Below are 22,765 nucleotides of genomic sequence, written 5' to 3'. Positions count from 1 at the left end.
TTACAATATAAAAACACATTTATAATTCAGGCAAATCTTAAAGTGATTGAGATCAATAAAACTTCAAACATATAATGTCAGTATGTGCATAATTTAAGCGAGTGAGTACTTCAGCTGGCAAACACTAGAAGATTAGTGGATCCTAAAGTGAGCAGGGAACTGAGATTTGCTCATTTTGTGCTGGAACACAAATTGACTGAAGAGTACAGGAAACCTGGGCTTTGTAGCCATGCAATCATATTGCTCATTATAAAAGATGGGTGAATAGACAGACCTTGGTTCCTGTGCCATGTGCTTCAACATATTCCACATCAGCTGGTGAGATACCTGCTTCCTCATAAACCGCTTTCATTAACCTCTGCTGCATTTCTCCAGAAGGGAATGTTACACCTACAGGCAGAAACCATAATAAGTGTTAGGTAAAGGGTAAATGTAGGGGTATGGGTGGGTTGCGCTTCAGCGGGGCGGTGTGGACTTGTTGGGCCGAAGGGCCTGTTTCCACACTAAGTAATCTAACAATCTTACAACTCAGTACCACTCAGTAAAATTGTTCAATAGTAATGCGTCATTGTAGACAAACACCAAATGAGCTGCAGCACTTTGCATTCATTAAACTCTCAACAACACAATACCCTATAAATAGCACACACACATCTGTAAGCAGATGGCTTCTTAAAAAAAAAACCACTTTTACCATCTTCCAAACTTTCTGAAACCGAGTTATTGCCTTACAATAATAGATGGCTTTCGCTAAAAGGAATGAAATGACAAAGCTACCCACCCCCCCTCACCCCAACTCTCAGAAGCTGATGTTGGGAAAAATCAACTTGGTGAGCAGAATATTAATCCATTGCTCCTGCCCCTAGTTTTCCAATTAATGTAAGGAACAGGTCAAAAACACCAAGTCAGTTGGTTTTATTCACCTGTTAACCCTAGAAGCTACTGTAGCAGGCAAGTTTGAGTGTGCTCTTGAGGGACCCCACTGCTAACTCAGCATAATTCCATTCTCATCAACTTCAAAATTTGTTATTCGATGATTTATACATGAGCAAGTTTAACAAAAGGGGAAATCCTGTTACTTGAATGATTTCCTAGGTAAATTTCAGTACTCCCAAGAGATTATTTTGTTGAAATGTTCTCACTGTACAGTTTTACTGCAATTCAGCAATAAGAGACATCAACAAGTACATAGCAATTCAAGTCCATTTTGTTTGGAAATGGACTTTTAAAAAAAACCCAAGAGTTATGACTTGGATTCGTGAAGCTCTCAAAATACAGTAATTTTGATAGTTTTACAGCACTGAAAACAAATGGCTTTTCTCCATTTTCAGCATAAGAACAATTATATCATGGCCTGATAGCATTCTGCTGCTTGACAGCATTGACATAATACATCAATTACTCTAGACACATTGAATATTTGTATAATAAACCTCAACAGCAATTATATATGTATGAAAGGCCTACATGACCCTGTTGTCAGGGATAGAATGACAGTGATCAGCGTATCCTGTTCAGTGAAAACAGGTACTTGACTATTAAAAGATATTCCAGTGGGATTTCTGACACTGTTTTCAAGAATGTGTTTACGTAGCTATATAGAACACACAATTATCTACTGCAACACCACCCTACAATGCTTCAGGAGCTGATCCTCACTCAACTAATTAGATTTATTTTTATATTGACAAAGGAAGGACTTTTATAATCCTTTAGCATCATGCCTATAAGCTTCCTCTCTTCCTGCAAGTCCCAACAACCAATCAACTCAGTTAGAAATATGCTTCAACCATTGAAGTTGTTATAATGCAGCTCACTTCAAGCAATGTTTGAGACAATTATGTACCTCCAGAATTTTTCCTTTCATTGTATACTTTCAAAAATCTTTTATAAGCATTTAAAATTAAAAACGGATTATTTCCATGCACAGATTAGAGGACTGAGCTGTTCTAAGCACTCAGAACAAAAAATTTTTAGTCCTCCAAATGATCATTAAAACGTTAAAAGGCCATCATACCCTGCTCTTTATAACCATCAGTGTTGCTTCCTGCATTAACTATTGTAGCATAAACTCGTTTGGCTGCTGATCTTTTGGTCAAAAGGACAACCACAGCTGCTTCAGATCGACAATACCCATCACCTGGGAATAGAAATGAACACAACTTCATAGATTTTAGGAACAGTACACTCCAGAAGGAAATAAACATGAAGAATTTTAAAAATTAATAGTTTTTAAATAGATTTTTTAACCCCCCAGCAATAATGTAGGATGTTAATGGATTCTGCAAATGCAATACTATTAGAGTAGTTGGACAAAGAAAAATTGAGAATAGTTTCTTGCAAAGGTCATTGTACCCTGATAGATAGTAAAGACACATGATTCAACCTCAACTGTCTCAAATGGTTTGGTGTTCACAATTTTCAGTGCCCCCAAGTATGAAGAAAACAGAAAAATGAAAAAAAAAGTTACAACTTGAATATTCTGGAGAAAAATCAATGAGTAGCTATTTTCATGTAGCAAAACACTTTAAAATTATATTGAAGTTAGCAATTAGTAAAATATTCCAGACACTGAAATGAAAAAAGAATCTTCTTCCAATGTTTTATGTCTCCTACCTGAAGCATCAAAGGATTTGCATGCTCCATCAGGACTGAGCATGCCCAGTTTCATAAATTGCACTGATGTATTGGGTTTCAGAAGAAGATTGACCCCTCCTACGAGGGCTGAATCACATTGGCCATGACGAATTGCTTGGAAGGCATTTTCCAGTGCCAGCAAACTGGATGAGCAAGCAGTATCAATGGAACTACTGGGACCTAAAATCCAGACAGAATAGCAAGTTATTTGTAACATTCCTCCAAATTCTCCATGATAGTCACAATGCTGCCACCACATTGTGGCCAATCACAATTGTTTAGCTGGTCACCTCTGGCCTGCACTGACTGGCTCCCAGCCAAGTGAAAGCCCAGCCTGTCCAGGCAGGGAACTAACCACTGATATCAGTGACATACTGTGATGATCAAGGACCCTGTGAGTCATGTCAGTGAAAATGGAGTACAAATCACCAGTTGTGAGTTTCCAAAGACAGGAACTAACCTTTACCAAAATTTATTCATTCACATAACTGTTAACAGACACTTAACATGATGAGTGGTAGTCACAGGAGTGGTGGCAGACAGTGGTTCGAGAGACTGGAGTCCAGTGGCATACCACAGGGATTAGCGCTTGGCCCTTACTGTTTGTGATGCTCATAAATGATCCAGATGAGTATGCAAGAGGGACAATAACACAAGCATTGGTCAAATGGTTGACAGTGGAGAGGAAGGAGTTAAGATAGATGAGCAGATCAATGCTAAATGGAATTGAACCCTGATAAATGGGAGATGTTGCACTCTGGAAGAAGGAACAAGGCAACGGAGTACTTGAATGAATGGCAAGACACTAAAAAAACCAGATAAACTGAGGGATCTTGGGGCGTTTGTCCACAATTCCTGTAGGTACCAGGGGCAGATTAATAGGGTAGTTAAGAGGGCAAATGAGACATTTGCTATGTCAGTTTTGGCATAGATGAGTAGAGCCGAGGGATCACGTTGGAGCAGTACAGAACTGTGGTTACCGTATGTAGTTCAGGTCACCACACTATAGGAAGGATGCAAGTGCACCGCAGGATGTTGCCTGGGACGGATAACTTCAGTTCTGGTTGCTTTCTTTGGAGCACTGAATGTTCAAGTGGGGTGGGGGGGGCTGATTGAGGAGTACAAGATTATAAAGGGCATGGACTGGACTGGAATGGAAAGCAGCTGTTCCTCTTAGTTGAAGGGTCAAATACAAGAGGACATAATTTTAAAGTGAAAAGGTAGAAGGTTTCGAGGGGATTCGAGGAAAAATTGTTTTCACCGAGAAAGTGGTGGGGTTCTAGAGTGCTGAGCCTAGCTGAGGCAAGAAATCTCAACCTTTAAGAGGTACTTGGATGCACACTTGAAGTGTTATAATATTCAAGGCCATGGACCTAATGAGGTAAAGTGGGACTAGTGTAGGTAGTAGTATATTTTTGACAGTACAGAATTGATGGGCTGAAAGGCCTCTTCTGGACTGTATGATTCTACAAAACACCATTATGAAATATTTCATACCAAAAAACATTTGTCATGGGTCATCTTAATGGAAGCTTCCTCACCTTTCAAGTCAAAAAAGTATGACAGTCTGTTTGCAAACATGGCGTGTTGACAGCCAGTCATGCTGTATCCTAGCAACTCCTCTGGGTCTCTACTAAAAGCTTCAGCTGCCTCAGAGCCACTAACGCCAATCCAAACTCCAGTGTTAGTACCTCGTAGAGCCGTAGGATTTATTCCTAAAGATCAGGTATAAAATAAGGCAGGTCAACGTCGTAAAAATGGTTTGATTCAAAAATGAAGACAGTCACAATTAATGTTCCTAGTTGCAGTGCTCCCAATGTGGAACAGTACCAATATTTAATAGCAAAGGCTAAACTATAGAAGTACGACCCAAACCAGAAGGATGAAGCACGTTTTGAATTGGCTAATTTGAGATCGAGAGAAGCTACTTGAGCATGTGGGACAGTTGTATCCCTGAAGCTGTGTCTCCAGGATGCACCAGTTTTATATAATTGCTGTACTTGTCACAACAACTTTGGGTGTGCTGAGATCTTAATGGAACATTCAGCAACCAGATAAAGTGGCACAAGGAGAAAATTCAAAAAGTATGTAAAACATATTAATTAGCTGGCTATAGAACAAACATCTGATGAAAAATAATACTGGATAACCTATCTTCTTACATCTTTTTGATAAATTGCACTTTCTTTACATTGACATTTGATGACCAAATTGCACTGCAATAGACTTTCCAGACCTCTCTTGAGATTTAACCCTGATGGATGCTTGGAGATCTGGAATGTCAATCAAGATGACAGTCTTCATAGAGATTAATAAAAGAATCAACATCAGTACTTCTGCAAGTCATAGTTAACTCTACATTGGAGACGTCTGCTAGCAGTGATGTAGATCAAACATGAGTTCATGTGTGAACACAGGCAACTTCATGTCTTATTTTCAATTTATAGTTGGAGGGTAGTATGACTTGAGCTGTCTTGCCTCAGTAAAAATGAACTCAGGACCTTTAAACAAGAGTCAGACAACTGAGCATATTAATTTCTGGACTAGGAGTTCGATGAGAAAATTTCAAACACAACAACCTGATGGAAACTGCTGACGACCCAAAACTTGGAAGTATTATGAACCATGAGGTGGATAAATGATAGACTTCAAGAGAACAGGGCCAGGCTGGTGGAATGGGTGGACTTGTGATCGATTAAATTTGATACTGAGTGCGACATGATACATTTCAGTAAAAGAAGGAAACAATCTAAACAAATTGGGCAATTCTAATAGGGATACAGGGAGAGAGAAAAAGTCACCCCTGGGCATACATGCACACATATCATAGGAGATGACAAGCTATGTTGAGAAAGCTGTGTAAAAGGCAGCTAGAAACCGATGCTCTAAAAACAAAGGCATAAAATACAAAGGAAGGAAATTATTATGACTCGTACAAAACACAACTGCGGTCTCTATTGGAGTAGAGTGTCCAATTCTGGGCACCATGGTTTAGGCAAGATGAAATGGTTATTGGGGATGCATGGAGAATATTTACAAGGATGAAGCCTCTAAAGCAAAAATAAGGCTAGAATGGGGAAGCAGAGTATGTTCTTCTTGAGAAGAGAATGTCACATGAAATTTGATAAAGGTATTCACAATTAAGTGGAATCTGGACAGAGTGATATGGGAAACAGCACTATGAGTGGAAAGGTTGAGAACCACAGATCATAAGTGTTAGGCATTTGGCGAAAGTTGAGCCCAAGCGTATGATGGAGGCAGATTTCATTGCGGCTTTCAAAAATGAATTTGAAGAATAAGAAACTGAAATCCTAACTTGCCACAAGAAAAGGGAAGGTCAGGGAGTGTGGGACTAGTGTGGAACTAGCTGAGTAGAGCTGACTTAGTCCTGATAGGCTGAATGGATTGAATTCAGTTCTGTTTTATCAAAGGATCAAAATCAGATGAATATTTGTAACTTACGTCACAAAGCTTTTTAATTCTGCTTCCAAATAGAATTGATATTAAAATTACTGTTCAAAAATTGTGCACTGAAAATGAACTAAGACAACTGCAAATACAAAATGCAGTGTTGCTGCAACCTTAGAAAATGTAGTGCACACCTCCATCTACAATAGCTTCATATGCAGTTTCCAGTATGATCCTGAGCTGGGGGTCCATTGTGTGCGCTTGCTTGGGGTGGACACCAAAAAAGGAGGCATCAAATTTGCTGATATCCTTCAGTTTCCCACTTCTGTGAGGGAGCCCATATAGTCCTAGGGAGAAAAATCAAGGTAAATGTTAATTCTTTAACTCATTTAAATTTAAACCAAAAAGAAAATGAGATGTTATAGCAGCAGCCATTTTGTGGATAAAAGGGAAAAAGAAGAAGGTTATCACTCTTATCAAATATACTTACAAATTGTGCAATTGAGACGGTTTCAATTTAATCAAGGCTAATGTTGCCAAGTTTTCATTTTCATTCTGGGCGATATGCATTATTCGTGGACAGCTACCTGAACATAGTAAATTTTGAAATTAAAACTGTATATTTCAAGAGTTGATTGGGGGAGGCTGTTCACAGACACAAAGATGGTTGGGAAGTGGGAGGCCCGTGAGAGTTCAGAGATGGTGTGAAGGACAAGGCTTGGAGTCATAAAGATGTACAGCACAGAGGTGTAGGGAATGCTGGATGACTAGAAAAATTGAAGCTCTGGTCAAGAAAAACAAGGAGGTATATCTCAGGTAAAGACAACTGTGGCTGAGTAATTCACGGGAAGAATAGAAGTATTATTAAGAGAGAAATCAGAAGGGCAAAAAAGGGACAGGAGATAGCTTTGCCAAATAGGGTTAAGGATAATCCAAAGAGATTCTATAAATAGGGGCTGGCACAGTGGCTCAGTGGTTAGCATTGCCGCCTCACAGCGCCAGAGACCCGGGCTCAATTAGTCTTGGGCAAGTGTCTGTAAGGGTTTCCTCCGGGTGCTCCAGTTTCCTCCTACAATCCAAACATGGGCAGATTAGGTGAATTGGCTAGGCTAAATTGCCCATAGTGTTCAGGGTGTGTAGGTTAGGTGCAGTAGTGAGGGGTAAATGTCGAGTAATAGGGTTGGGAAATTGGTCTGGGTGGGTTACTCTTTGGAGGGTCAGTGTGGACTTGTTGGGCCAAATGGCCCATTTCCACACTGTAGGGATTCTATATGCTGTTTAATTTGTGCTCAAAGAAACAGTAGGTGGTAAAGAGGGATGCTAAACAAAGGCCAAACACTCCAAGCAAAAAGAGGTGAAATCAATTCACCTTTACGTACTTGTATACAGAGCAGAAATATTCAGGAACCAATTGACTGTCAGCTGGAGATCTCTAAACATCATTCAGGGGATGCAGGTTTTGCTACCAGCTTGTATTGCCTATCCCTAATTGTCCCAACAGCTGGTAGGGAGCTATCTTGAGCCACTGATGCCCATTTCATATGTACACCTGCATGATTTATAGGCAATTTCCAGGATTTCAATTTTGACACAAAGAATAGCAATACCTCCAAGTCTGGATTGCACGTGGCATGGAGGGGATTTTGCAGGTGGGTGGTTTCCCTGGAAAGCTGCTGCCATTGTACTTTGATTGGTTTGGGTTGTGCTATTTGGAAAATGTTGTCTAAGCAGCCTTGGTGAATTCTGGGGATGAGGGAAATCTGAAACAAACACAGGGAAAGCTAGAGAAATTCAGCAGGTTCGGCACTGTCTATGGAGACAGAAGTTCTAAAGAAGAACCATTCCAGACTTGAAACATTAACTCTGTTTGTCTCCAGACCTGCTGAATTTCTTTGACACTCAGTGTTTTTAAGTAGTTAACACATTTGGTTTACAGTCTCATTCAAAAGACAGCAGCTCCAACAATGCACTCAATTATAGTCCTGAATAAGACTCCAAAGTATACTTTTTGGCCTTGAAGGAAACAGGTTACCCATGGAGCCAAGCCAACATGCATTTTGTAGAAGACCCATCTATTTCTTCAAAACAAAAATAATGCCAGTTACTTATTCTACAGGGAGCTTTGTGCTGTACTTGTACTACAATCATAGCATTGTTGGAAGCAGCTGCACTAAGGGTCTGACGTGACACTGATACAAATGAGAATGAGACTCCGTTCTCCACAAAACATAAACTACTTCATTCCAGAGACAGGTTGAGTCTTTACTCTGGATGTACACCTCAAATTTAATTGTATTGATGAGGAATTAAATGATTTTGCATTCAAAATTTTAAATCTCTAAAGAAGCTTATCTTGTCTCAAGTATCAATACATTGGAAATTAGCTAATCTCATCCCTGGAACAAACAAACAATATTTTAAAATCAAAAGCAGAAAATATGCTCTTTGGTTTAAAAAAAAGACGAATTTCTTTGTCCCTTGTCTAAATCTCTCCATCGGTTTAGACCTCACAATACGGCAGTTTTGCTTCCACTTATGTTTGCAATTTATCAACACCAAATAGTAACAAACAGTTCGAACTGCTTTTATAATTTCTCTGCTTAACAAGGAAACAGCATGAGAAAAGGTCATAGCAAATAATGCTGAGCAGCACAAGAAAACAAAAATCTTTTTAATGGACTGTGAGAAAAAAGGTTGAGTGTATTTAATAATCATGAAATAAAGAGCAAGCATTTCCAAGTCTCTCAGTACCCACCTGGCTTCCATCGTCTATCATCATCTGTTACCATGTCAACACCATTGACGAGATTATCCCAAAATTCCTGCAGGTTGTCTGACTCTGGCAGTCTTCCTGCGATTCCTGCTACCACAATATCCTCCATTCTGGCTCCACTCATAGGCTGCAACATGAAGCAACAAGTCCCATCAAAGAACTGAAAAATGGCCTCACATCTGTATAGAGTGTTTATTGTCCTTCGAATGTCTCAAAGCCCCTTTACAGATAATTAAATCATTTTTAAGGATAGTCATTGTAGTAATATTGAACATATGACAACAAATTAGCATTCAGCAAGGACCTAAAAGCCATAATCGAATTGAGTATTTTTGATATTATCATTTTGTTACAATTAGTCATTTCAAAGCAAAATACACTGGCTCTCACTCAACAGGATCATCAATACACTTGCTACCCAGTGAGAGTTATCTGACAAAGGACAGATCCCAATTTGGAGACTGGCCATGGTGAAAACTGGGCTCTCGAGCTACACAGGTTGCTGCTGCTCCCACATCAAGGTCATTGATTAGTGCAGCAAATAAAGCGGAAAAACAGGCAAAAAGAAATAAATTCCAATTATTGGCCAACTCTCAACAAAAGAAGATTGGATGTGGTTTAGAAACCCTCACTATCATCAGCACACATACTGTGCAGCTACACGTCAGTCAGAGGGCAAGCAATTCATAAGTTTCAAAATAAAACAACTTCTATCTCTTATATCACAACTAATATACTCTCCAGTTCAAGAGCAATTTCAAACAATTTTTAGCACAGCGTTTATTGGATTATTGCTTCATTGTCATAAATCTATAAACATAATTCAGCTATCAAGGTTGATAAGAATTAGACTTTACTAAGTTCTGAAAAAGGAAAATAATTTAATTGCAGTGCAGTTTACATTTGAAAAAATGAAACCAGGTCTATGAGACACCACATTGCAAACAAGATGAGCGTAGAATTTTATAGGAGATACAACTGACAGGGTAGGGGTAAAACTAATTCCATTTGTATTGTTGCAGTCTCATCTCTCTGTCCTATCATGACCTGAGTCCTTCCAATTTATATTGCTGCCATCACACAGGCAAATATCTGTGTCAGCTCGTTATAAAAAGAGGTACCAAAATCACTTTCATGGCACAATATTATTAGGCTGACCTCTGTCATCATCCTGCACTGGGCCAAGCTGCCATCACGGGGACAGTTTCCAAATTATAACGGGCTGAATTTCAGGGGGTTTCATGGAGGGTTACCTTCCTTGAGCCCTGGTGCATTTTCTTCTACAATTCTCCACAATATACCTTATTAGTTATACATTCTGGTTCCACTGTAGCACTTTCACACACTGGTTTGTTCTCAGAAGCAGCAGGAGGGCTCATCAGTGCCAAGTCCTTCTGGCAATCACAGCACAGGTGCCATTTTCAAAGCTCAGCTGCAGGCCAGGAGCTGCCATTAGTGTGCAGCTATGCAATTCCAAAACATCACGACTGAGAAAGGCAAAAAGGCACATAGGCTTCACAGGGGGACAGGGTGGTGCCTGGTGGATGGAGAGAGGCATTCTTTTTTCACCAGGTCTGTAGGAAGGAAGCATGGTAGCGGATGTTGCCAGCCTGATTTGTAGCAGTCACTGCACCTGTGTGGTGTCTAGAGTGTTAGAGGTGTACAGCACAGAAACAGACCCTTCAGTCCAACTCGTCCATGCTGACCAGATATCCTAACTTAATCTAGTACCATTTGCCAGCATCTGGCCCATAAACCCTTCCTATTCATGTACCCATCTAGATGCCTTTTAAATGTTGTAATTGTCGCAGCCTCCACGACTTCCTCTAGTATCACGTTCCATACACGCATCACCCTCTACATGAAAACGTTGCCCCTTAAGTCCCTTTTAAATCTTTCCCCTTTCACTCTAAATCTATGCCCTCTCGTTCTGGACTCCCCTACCCCAAGGAAAAGACTTTGTCCATTTACCCTATCCATGCCCCTCATGATTTTAGAAACCTTTATAAGGTCATCCCTCAGCCTCCAACACTCAAAAGGAAAACAGCCCCAGCCTATTCAGCCGCTCCCTGTAACTCATACACTCTCTAACCCTGGCAACATCTTTGTAAATTTTTCCTAAACCCAATAGGGAGACCAGAGTTGCACGCAATATTTCAACAGTGGCCTAACCAATGTCCTGTACAGCCGCAACATGACCTCCCAACTCTTATACTCAATGCTCTGTCCAATAAAAAGAAAGCATACCAAACACCTTCATCACTATCCTATCTACCTGCAACTCCACTTTCAAGGAACTGTGATTCTGCACTCCAAGATGCCTTTGTTCAGCAACACTCTCTAGGACCTTACCATTAAGTGACAATAAATTTCAATTCAATTCAGCGTATAAATCCCACTCGGATTTGCCTTTCCAAAATGCAGTATCTAAATTAAACTCCAGCTGATAAAGATCCTGGAGGTAACCTTCTTCGCTGTCCACTACATCACCAATTTTGGCGTCATCTGTAAAAGGTACTAACTATACCTCTGATGGTCCACAGGAACCTGCAGCTATGCCAGTCAATTTGGGTGACCTTATGGCTAGATGCCATTTTATTCTCTCTGCTAATTGACACAAACTAACTTTGTTACTGCACCCATCTCTCACTAAGGCTCAGTTTTTCCCTCTCACTTTTGCATGCAGCATCTTTCCTCAACAGCTTTCATTCATTCCTTCCTCCCTAAAGGATTAATCCTCCTGTCCTCTGTTTCTTTCTTACTTACTCACTCAGGACAATTCATCACCTTTCCTGACTGAGGATGGATCAGCCTCCTGACTGAGGAGAGTCCCCGTTTCACTGGACTAAGGACTATACTCCTCAGACATGCAGTCTGTTTGCTGCAGAAGCTGCTGTCACATTACTGTAGATGTGATGTTGCTGTACATAGTCACATCCTATTCAATGCTCAAATACTAGCTTTCTGTCTGTGCTAAAAAGGCAAGGCAGAATTGCAGTGAGTGACTAAGTAAGCACAAAGTAGCAAGTGCCAAGAAAGTAAGCGAGAGCCTTGAAAGGCATGAAATGGATGACTGTCCTTCTGCACAAAGTGACCTGGCAGCAACACTGAAATGCAAGGTATTGGTCAGCTCCAAGTGCAGTATTGAAGTAGTTAACTGAATTCTAAGCAAGTCAGATGTGCCATGATGACATGGCAAGGCTGGTGCTTTGCCAATACGGACTTCCCTGGTCAGAGGGTGTAGGTGGTCACTGTCCATGGAGTGTTCCCAGGTAAATTATCAGATTATCGTCCTGACTTTCAAGTTATACATTGTCACACACACTTACACAGACCCTCTCTCATATGCACACTGTCTCTCATACACTGCGCACACATCCTCTCACAGGCTTATACTCCATCACACTCACGCACACAGTAACAAACTCACACGCACTCACACTCTCTTTCATGCACACACACGTACAAGTCTATGGGTCAATTTGCAGAATTGTATTTGCAGACATCTATTTTACTCAAAAATAAACAAACAATCTGCAGGCAGTCAATCCATGTAACATTTTATAACCTCCTACTTTGGAAATAGAACCAGTCTGGCTCAAGACTGGAAGACAGACAGACTCTAACCTCACATTTTTAATCCAATGTCTGAGCTGAGATGTCACTTTTTTAAAAGATAAAACCTTAATTTATCTCCAGAATGTGACTTAAAAGTAGTTCTGTGATTTACATATTAATGAACCAAAATCTGCAACCTATTCTAAAAGATGAAAGACTTAACAGCAATCTGGGTTCGTTCAATTATCGTTTCAGCTGCATGACACTGTGATCTTTAGCTATAAATTGTCTCTTGATCCATCTCCACAACTACCTGATGAAGGAGCAGTGCTCCGAAAGCTAGAGCTTCCAAATAAACCTGTTGGACTATAACCTGGCACTGTGAGAGTTTTAAAACTTTGTCCACCCCAGCATGGTCCAACACCACCATCTCCACAACATGACTTTCAAGTAGGAATTGCCACTGTCTAGTTTCTCACCAATATCTGGGAGAACATAATGGAGGTGAGATTAAGCAATAAAGGAGATGTTAATGCACTCCAATAGGGTTCACTCTCCTTACAAATGAGATTCTCATCTAGTCACAGAAACATTAAAACAGAGAATCAAGCATTTGCTTCCTTGATTCATGAACCTTATTTTTCATTCTCACCATATTCTCCCAGCTTTTCCAATTTTGCCCAGATTGTTCAGACACTAGGAAATTTCTACCCGAACTTGATTATACCCTGGTCAGAATTTCCCAGTGGACCATATTTTCTCGACATCTCCACTAGGTTGTTCTGTACATTCTCCTGTATGTACATAGATGCCAATGCAACAACTAAAAAGTGCAAAATCTCCCAGCCTTTTGTTTTCAATCTCACATTTTCAATCTACCAGTAAGCAGCGATTACATTTGCAGATTGTTGTTTCTTCTTGCCACCCCTTCAGTGCATTCTTTACTTTTCTGGATGCTCTTATTTATTTGCCTGCTTCTCTATTTTAGTCTGTGCGGCAGAGCCAGGATTTAAAAGGTGCAGGATGTGATGCTAAAGAGAATTTCTTGTTCTGCCAATTATGCAATAGGGTCTTTGTCTTTTAGTGTGAACAGATGGAATGCAATGCACCCATAGATTCTTTGTTTGTCACTAGTATCCTGTTCAGCCTTTGTCATGAGCTTCAAAATACTCTGCAATCAAAAAGATTTAAGTTCTCTGCATCACAGTCTCACTCCTACTTTATGCTTAAATTCCTTCCCACATCTTTCAGTCTCTTGCCTCTTCCTTTTCTATATTCCTGCCTTTCACCTCAGCAAATTAGCACCAGAAGCAAAAGCTGGCCCAGTCTCGCACTGGAAACCCTCTCTTCCTCGTATGCCATCTGTGGGGTTTCTGCTGTGCACAATTTACCTGGCATAACTGTCTAAACAACAATTATAACTGTACTTGAAAAATAATTTATTGGATGTGGAAGAGATGCTAAACGTCTCAATGTCTTTCTCAGTATTTCGAAATGGACACTTAAATAGGGTCACCATCCAGGCTCCAGACACATTTGATAAAAGACAAAATATCTTCTCGCCTTAAACTGCTACCTCCTTTCTAACGTTTATCCACATGCACAGTTGATTCTGTTTCTTACTGTCTACATGTCTGTCTAATCATGCTGTCCTGCTGCATGTTCTACCTCTCTGTGTTCATGGTTTATGCCACTATTAGGCAGGGGTTCGAATGATCCCCTCAGCAGTGCAAACAACTGGTTTAGTCGGAGTAGAAAAGTAGTATTGCTTGTCTGGTAGAAAAATGTTAAAATATCCCAGTTTTGTGATTAATTCAGAAATCAACAATACTTTTCATAGGTAGGTCAACTGGAAGGGTGGGGGGTGCATAGATGGGAGGCAGGTTGGGTGGCAAAACACAAACAAGGAGTTAGACTAATGGAGCAGGATTTTCATCTTTGATTTCAAATCCCTCCACGGCCATGCCCTTCCTAGCCCTGTAATTTCCTCCAAACTTTCAAACCCTCCAATACCTCTACTTTTCTACTTCTGGTGTTGTGTGGATTGTCAATTATGGCCCTTCCACCATTGTTGACCATTGCTTGGGCCTTAAGCTGTGGAACTGCCCCATTACACTTCACCTCACATTCGGCCTTTAGGACTCCACTTTAAACTTTAGTCAACTGACCAAATGCCTTGTGGTTCAGTGTTGTACTTTATAATTCTCCTGTGAAGTGCCCTGGGATGTTTAATTAGTGGAAGTGCTACATAAATGCAAATTGTTGTTGTAGAAGCAGTAGATAGGTCAATTGGGAAAGAAATGGAAGACAAAAAAAGAAATTGCTGTAAAACTCAGCAGCTCTGCCAGCATCTGCAGAGAGAAATCAGAGTTAATATTTTGGATTCAATGACCCTTCCTCAGAACTGAGCCTTAAACATTCGCAGTTCTTTTGGTTTTTGAAAAACGTGAAGTATTTTGCAGTTGGCAGGCTTTTGTGGATTCCACTTTTTTTGCTATATCCTGCGTTTGATTACCTAAATCTTATTATAGAACCCAAGCACTGAAACCACAGCATGTAATTTCATCCTTCAAAATTATGGTATCACAGATGGCTGTATTCATGTCCGACTGCGTTTCCCAATTATACATATATCCAGGTCAAATGTCTAGGTTATTTCTGGAAATGTAAATGTTATCTGTGTTAGTCATAATAAGATAAATCTCAATGTAGCATCAGCACATGTAGTCTGCACACTATGCTCAAGAACTGATATGTTTAACTGTCAAGTGTTTTTGGCAGAATTGACTTCTTTTCAAGACTCAGTTACACTACTGAAGACAAGCTTGAACTGGCATCCTGAAGGTATGGGTAAATTGTGCTCAGTTGTCTGGACGGCTGGTTTGCAATGCATAGGGATTAATTCCTGCACTGACTGAGGTTACCATGAAGGACTTCCTTTTCCAACCTCTCCCTTCGCCTTAGGCATGGTGACTGTCAAGTTAAACTCTCAGCAGTCAGTTCTCACTAATGAGAGAGCAGTGCCGAAGGCCTGGTAGGACTATGGTCACTTTACCTTTATCGCCAATTGAAGAATAAAATGGATGAAAATATCAACAGTGGTAAAGTCTCCCAGCCATGAATTTTTGCATGTGATTTTCAACTTTTAATGTCATGCCAAATACTGTAGGTACGCATATGACATTATTTTGTAATAACGAATGATTTTCGAAATAATGTCAAAACTCCATTTTATCCCATTCTACACAATACAAGTAGAAGGCAGGCCCATGGTCAACAAATGTACTAAAGAAGCTAATTTGCATTTATTCAACTCCTTCCCATCATCTCCATGTTGCAGCAAACAGGCACAAAGCTATCATAACCCACTTCAGCGAACCTAATGTCCTTGAGCTTAGAAACTTGCAGAACTGAACAAGGGACCAGTGAATGCTTTACCAACCCCATGGTTCACTTTTCTCAACAGTATCATGGTAGCAGTTATTCCTTAAGACAGCAACTCTTTTTCTCTTTAAAGATGCTGACTTGTGCTGCAGTGTTACTCCACAGGAGACAACCACTTCAGCACAGACAGGGCTCCAATCTCCCATCAATGTCCTACCATTGCTGTGTGATCCTAAGTAGGCTCTTTACCAGAAGGATTCCCACAAGCCAGGTATTGTCCTCACTTACATACACAAATTCACTTCCCCACAAGAGGCAGGATCCTTGACCATTTACCTTTTTTTTAAAAAATAAAAGACTTTGTTCATAAAATGTGGGTGTCACTGGCTAGGCCATCATTTATTGTCTATTCCTGATTGACCTGGTGTAGTTAAGAGTCAACCACACTTTTGTGGGTCAGGAGTCTCACAAAGATCAGACCAGGCAGGGATGGCAGATTTTCTCTGAAAGAAGGTATTAGATTGGTTTTTACACAATATTAGGATAGCTTTGCATTCCAGATTTCACCCTCTGCCATAGTGAGACTCAAACTCATATCTTGATAGCTTTAGTTCTGGATTACTAGTCCAGTGTGATAATCACTATGTCATCACCATCCTTTGCATGACTGAGATTAGCTAACTCAGCAGAGACATGCAGTTAGGTGCAGAACCTTCCTAATCTCCATGGTTCAGTGAATTTATTAACTCAATTCTTCACAATAGCTACTATTTGACATTTATAACTATAATTTAGCTTTTACTTTCATTCCTTTTAACTCAAAGCTTCCTTAACTGATAATCATGCTGCTTTCTCAGTTCAGTACAATGAATATCTAAAATCTACCTCCCCAATTCTTTTTTACTTACATCCTTAAATTTTCCCAAAACTGTTAAGAGTTTGTAAATTAGATCACTTCTTCAATGGTAGGTGGAATAGAATGCGTACAATGGTGAATGCCTGTACTTCCAACGTGACTCAAATACATTTAAAAGTAAATGATTACAGGGTAACAGAAGGATCTGTGTGAGAACCCTGACCTCTCATCGCACTGCGATAAGTGAGGCACCAGAGAATGCAGCACCGAATCCAAGAGAATTGGCATTTCTTACATTTTCAGCACCACACTCTACCCCATCTGTTTGCTTCTAATTAAGTAAATAGTGCATGTTGGCTCAATACCGCTGGCAAAATAATTGTTTTAAATTCTTTTCTTCCTGCTGTTTTCTTCTTGAAAACTGCCTATTGAAAAAGGAGTCTAATTCTATAGAATAAATGAGGTATGTCTGGAAGTTAACAGCTTCCCAGTTCAATTTAAGACGACAATAGTGACACCAAGAAAACAGCAGAAAAGAAGAATTTGGAGAATGTGAAGTCAAATATTAAGTTTACCTATTCCATCAGTTTTGACAACATTCTGGTAAATCTTTTCTGAACCTTCTTAAATTTAATAATATCCTTCCTACAGCAGAACGATCAGAACCATACACAGTACTCTAGAAGAGGCCTCACCAATGTCTTGTACAACCTCAACATGATGTCCTAACTCCTAAGCTCAAAGAATTATGCACCTGAATACCTAGGTCTCTGTTCTACAACACTACCCAAAGCTCTATCATTAAATCATAAAAGACCTGCCCTCGTTTGTTTTACCAAAATCAATACCTTGCATTCATCCAAATTAAACTCCAGCTGCCATTTCTCAGTTCATTGGCCCATCTGATCAAGATTTCTTTGTAATCTTAGATAACCTTCTTCACTGTCCACTATACCAACAATTTTATGTCATCGACACTTACTAACCATGCCTCCTAAATTCTCATCCAAACTGTTTACATAAAAGACAAAAGTGGACCCATTACAAATTCCTGTGGAACACTGCCGGTCACAGGTCTCCAGTCTGAAGATCAACCTCCAGCACCATCCCAGTCTCCTACTATCAAGCCAATTTTGTATCCAGCTGGTAAGCTCCCACTGAATCCCATGGGATCTAACTTCATTAATTAGTCTACCATGCAGAATCTTGTCAAAGGCTTTACTAAAGTCCATGTAAACAACATTTACTGCTCTGCCCTCAAATCCTTTTGGTTACTTCCTCAAAGAAAAACACAATCAAGTTGGAGAGCCAGGATTTCGTTCACGCAAAGCCATGCTGACTACCCTTAATCAATCCTTGCATCTTCAAATGCATGTAAACCTTATCCTTCAGAATTACTCCCAAAACTTAACCCACCACCAATGTCAGACTACAGGTCTACAGTTCCTAGATTTCTCATTAAAGTCTTTCTTAAATAAAGGCACAACATTAGTCACCTTTGGAACTTACAAATATCTCTGCTAGTGCCCCCACAATATCCTGGGATACACTTAATCAAGTCCTGGAAATTTGTCCACCTTTCAATGTTTTCTAAGACCTCCAACGCTTTCTCTTCTGTAATGTGAACTGTTTTCAAAACATCAATATTTATTTCCCTGGTGTTCTGTAGCCTCCGTTTCATTTAGTATCTGTTGCATCTCCTTAAGTTCAACACAAGAACAAACTCTCTGATCTTTAATGGGCACTATTCTCTCCTTGCTGGCTCTTTCTCTCTTAACATTTGGATTATCTTTAACTTTATCTGTCAAGGTTATCTCACATCACCTTCTCCCCTCCTGATTTCCCTTCTTATTCTTGACTAGAACCTCAGTATCTTTATTCATTCATTGTTCCCATTCTTACCTGTCTTACTCTTCACTCTGACAAGAACTCTCATTATCACACTTTTGAAAGCCTCCCATTTGTCAGTATACTCTTATATGCGAACACAGTCTACTCCAATCAAAGTTTGAAATCATGTAAAAATGCCCAAGGACCTCCCAAAGATGCAGCCACATAGATTATTCCTAACATGTCCAACTCAGGCCTATGTTAACTTCCTTTTCTACTGTAATCCATGCTGTCAGTCCAACAGTTAAGATGTGCCTTCGCACCATGGCTCCTTGGTTTAGCAAAACCTTAAAGTTAATACTTAGTGCAATAAATTCAAAAGTCAAACATTGGAAAGGATTAAGTGCCTGTACCTGATCGAGACTTAATGCATGGTTATTGGTTACCAGCTATTAATCATCTTTTTGCAGGAATTCTTCAACTTTAAGCTTTACGTAAGGACAATAACATTAATAAACATTTCTTTTCAATAGGAAACAAATTATAAAGAACAGAATGCTACATCCATTTAACATGAAGCAGCCACAGAAGGAGTTCAATTGGACCATCACGTCCGTGGCAATACTTTGAAAGAGCTAATCAATGAGCATCATTCCTCACAGACTTGTAAATCACATCACCACAGCTCCTTTTTGAACTGGATCAACCTGAAAACCTCACTATCCTTAACTAATAGCATGTAGCTAAAGAATCAAAAATGAAGCAATAATACTTGATAAAGAAAAATAATTTGAAGCCTGGCCTGTGTTTTCAAACACTTGCTTGTAGATCGTACTTGCTGGTGCTAATTGCACACACAACAAGCTGTTCAATGTTCCCAACCAAGAGCAAAGCTACCCTGTTGCATTTTAAAGTCACAGCATTGTACAGAATTGTTCTGAATCATGCCTTGATTCAAGACTAACAAACCATTCAGTAAATTTTCTCGGTTCCTAGTAACAGTCTGTTGTTTGCAGCGTGAGGAGGAGAGTGAGGTCGCCAATGTTCTCTCAAACTTAGCAAGCAGAGCCTTTCCATTGTATGCTAACAGCAGGCCTCAAAGCTATTTTACTGTGAAAACAACACAATGAATGTTCCGCCTTAATATTTTTACAAGCTGCCAAAAGCTGTGCTCTCAATTCATGTAGGAAATGTCACTTATTTACAACACGTAACTGGACATCAAGTGCCTTTGCAAACAAAACTTCAGTTTGAAAATTACTGTTCTCGATCAAACTTAAAAAACTTTGACAATTAGGACAAAAACACACCAATTATATCAAGTTATCTACTTCTTCACAAATTCTGCAAATGTACAGAAGGCAAACTGAAAAATCAAATCAGAATTTTGCTTAGTATTCCTATCAATTTCCATTTACCGCAAATAAATTAATGCAAAGAGCTAGTAAACCTCTTCCAAATGGCTTATCTTTCCTGCTGCTGCACCAAAATAGGATTTATTTTTGTTTCTATGGTCCATCACAGACGCAACCAAATTAATTTGCAACTGATATGTAAGCACTGAAAAAGTATGCGCATGAAACAATTCTTCTCAATATCACTGACTATGGAAACTTAGTATCTCTCACAGTGCAAGTCAAACTTGTTAACAAGTCATGCACATTTAAGTTTTGCCTACTTGCTGTTTGGTTCTGGTTTTAGACCTGGATGCACTCAGGCTACCATTTGTTCTGGAATTCTCCAACAGGAGAACTGAAGCCTCCTTGACAACTGTAACTGCAACTGACTGCCTTGTCTCCCAAAGACACTATTTCTACTTTTACTATTAATCTTCAAAATTTCAGACAACACCCACCACAACTCTGCCTACAGGTCCAAGTTCATTAAACTCCTCTAACTCCCTCTTACTTTTCCTTCAGAATGTTTGTTACTGTGAGCAAGGCCTTATTCCAACCATAACTTTACTGCGAGTGCCATTTTGACATCCTGGTGTTGACAAGAGAGCCTACCAGGGATTCTTCTGCCTGCAATTATTAAAAAAAAGCTATTCAATCATTTACAAATACACTTTCAAAAACCATGCCATTTTTGATCCTCCATCCTGAAGCGGCCAACTTGCTCAAACATCCTCACACTTCTAAAAACAAATTACTGCAGATGCTAGAAATCTGTAATAAAACAAAACTTGCTGGATAAACTGAGCAGGTCTAGCAGAAGACCATAGCCCTATGGAGAGAAAAAGAGTCAAAGCTATGAGATGGCTCTGACTCTGTTTGTTCTGAAGATTTCATAGCAGATTTGGAATGATAACTCTGTTCCTCCCAGCACAGGTGCTACCAGGCTAGCTCAGTCTCTACAGCATTTTCTGTTTTATGACAATTCTTCAACCTGCAAAGACCATGTCCTCAACAAAAGCTTTACTCTCTCCCTTCAGTTCTGCAGTAATGGGACTTGAAACATTAACTCTGATTTTCTTTCTCCAACAGATGCAGCCAAACTTGACGAATTTCTCCATCACTTTCTAGTTTTATTTCTTAACCATGGTTTCTCTTCTCAACTCAACCCCATCACCTCAGCAGTTCCTAAAGCTCCATCTGTGATTCCTTCTTCACTGACATCTACTATTATCGCTTGGTTACATCATCCAAATTGTGGCATTAACATGTTGACAGTTTCTACCTTTATCCTTCTGAATCCTCCATTACCTCAGTGTAATGGCACAATCTGTCTAATGTTGTATTGCTCCCCCACCCAAAAATAAGTCCAAAAGACTGAAATCACCACCTTCAGGCTGTCACCCACTGTACTATTTGCTTCTCTGATCCAGACCTTTTTTCTCCCCTCCCTCCCTCCCCTTCTTCAAAAGGCACATTGATGGCTGAGCCACCTGGAACCCACTCTCTGACCAAGCTTTTGGTCACATCTTCTCTCATGTTGGTATCCATTTTCTTTTATACTTTCACAACACACCTTGCAACATTTGAGATGTTGAATTTGCTATAGAAATGCAAGTTGTTTTTGTTGTTGCTAATACTATTAAACAGAAGCAAAATATTTTGGAGTTGAATTTTTACTGAGAAAGCGGTATAGCAAGTTCAACAGAACAGCTTCTTTGACTTTTACATGTTTGACCATGAAGGTTTCTGTCAATCTAGACCAGGTAAAAATAGAACATTTACAAATTGCTACAGTTTTAATCCCAGATAGACACATTTCCACGCTAATCTATGTATTAGACAACAGTCAGGGTTGCATTTGGTTCATCATCAAGTAATTAGTTATAATCCACTTTAAGCTTAATTCAAAAATATATTGCACAGGTCTGCGTTCAACATTGAAAGACCCTCTTCAGAAGGTCCTTTGTGGACTTGCTGGGCCGAATGGCCTGTTTCTACACTGTAGGGAATCTGATTTTAAAACATAACTGAAGGAACTCAGTGAAAGTCGGCCACACTGTAGATTTTATTGGCTGGGTTGCAGTAAATTCCATTTAGTCATTGGCCATCTGCTCCAAAGATGAGCAGTTTACGAAGGCTAGATTTGGAGCGGGGTTAAAATATGGTTGACAGCAGCTATTACACATCATTTGAGGGAAATGATTGGATTGGGATAACAGGGAGATTGATATTGAAATAAATAGATGTGTGGGTTATTCTCGGCCTAGTGACCCACAGAGCACAACACTGCGAGGCTGCAGTCTTTGTCGGGGCATGAATTAGGGAATAAATCAATGAAAGGAAAAGACTGACTCCGCGTTATTTGTGCAGGTGCCGCCCCTGGAGTGAGGCACCGCGCTCTCATTCAATCTCGCAGTTCAGTTGAAATTGAAATCGGTTCTTTTCTTCTTCGGGAATGTCTCTCAGCCCACGCCGGGAGCTGGAATAGTGTCCTCCTCACACAATGACATCCCAACCCCTCCTCCCGTCGGCTCGGCAAGTGGGAGGTCCCTGAACAACAGTGAAATGGTGAAACAGCCGTCCGCACCTCCCTGTGAGATATTGCAACATGCCTGACCATCCCAGCATCCGTAACGTGATGACAGATCCTACACTACCATTTCGGGGGAAGAAAAATTAACCAGATCTCGCCGATCAAACCCATTTTAAAATTGTAAATAAAATATCTCCGACGCTAATGGATCTTTTCCTTGATATAAAAGGACAGCCACGCTGAAGCATCAAGGATGCGTCTATAAAATGGCAGCGTTGTAATCCTATCCCCACCGCAGCATAATTCAGGGGGATCAGATAAGGCAGGAGCTACGGAATAGACTCTAGAAGATACCCATTAACGCTACGGAATAGTTCACTCTTTAACAG

The 22,765-nt window shown here is 40.0% G+C and overlaps 1 protein-coding gene across 2 annotated transcripts in view; it reads right to left on the bottom strand.

The window, feature by feature from the left end:
• Nucleotides 1–22,765, bottom strand: part of fasn (fatty acid synthase) — an 89,878-nt gene that overhangs the window by 65,947 nt on the left and 1,166 nt on the right. For both annotated transcript variants that reach the window (XM_072558520.1, XM_072558519.1), the window contains exons 2-7: nt 8,801–8,945; nt 6,240–6,392; nt 4,179–4,352; nt 2,617–2,817; nt 2,018–2,140; nt 275–390 (exon numbers count right to left, since the gene is read on the bottom strand). In XM_072558520.1, coding sequence (XP_072414621.1) covers nt 275–390; nt 2,018–2,140; nt 2,617–2,817; nt 4,179–4,352; nt 6,240–6,392; nt 8,801–8,942 — 909 coding nt within the window. In that variant the 5' untranslated portion in view covers nt 8,943–8,945. The remainder of the gene's footprint in view (nt 1–274; nt 391–2,017; nt 2,141–2,616; nt 2,818–4,178; nt 4,353–6,239; nt 6,393–8,800; nt 8,946–22,765) is intronic.

Source organism: Chiloscyllium punctatum, chromosome 39 (assembly GCF_047496795.1).
Source record: "Chiloscyllium punctatum isolate Juve2018m chromosome 39, sChiPun1.3, whole genome shotgun sequence".
NCBI classification, from domain to species: Eukaryota; Metazoa; Chordata; class Chondrichthyes; order Orectolobiformes; family Hemiscylliidae; genus Chiloscyllium; species Chiloscyllium punctatum.
Note: the sequence above shows the minus strand (reverse complement) of the source record. Positions and strands in the feature narration are given on the sequence as shown.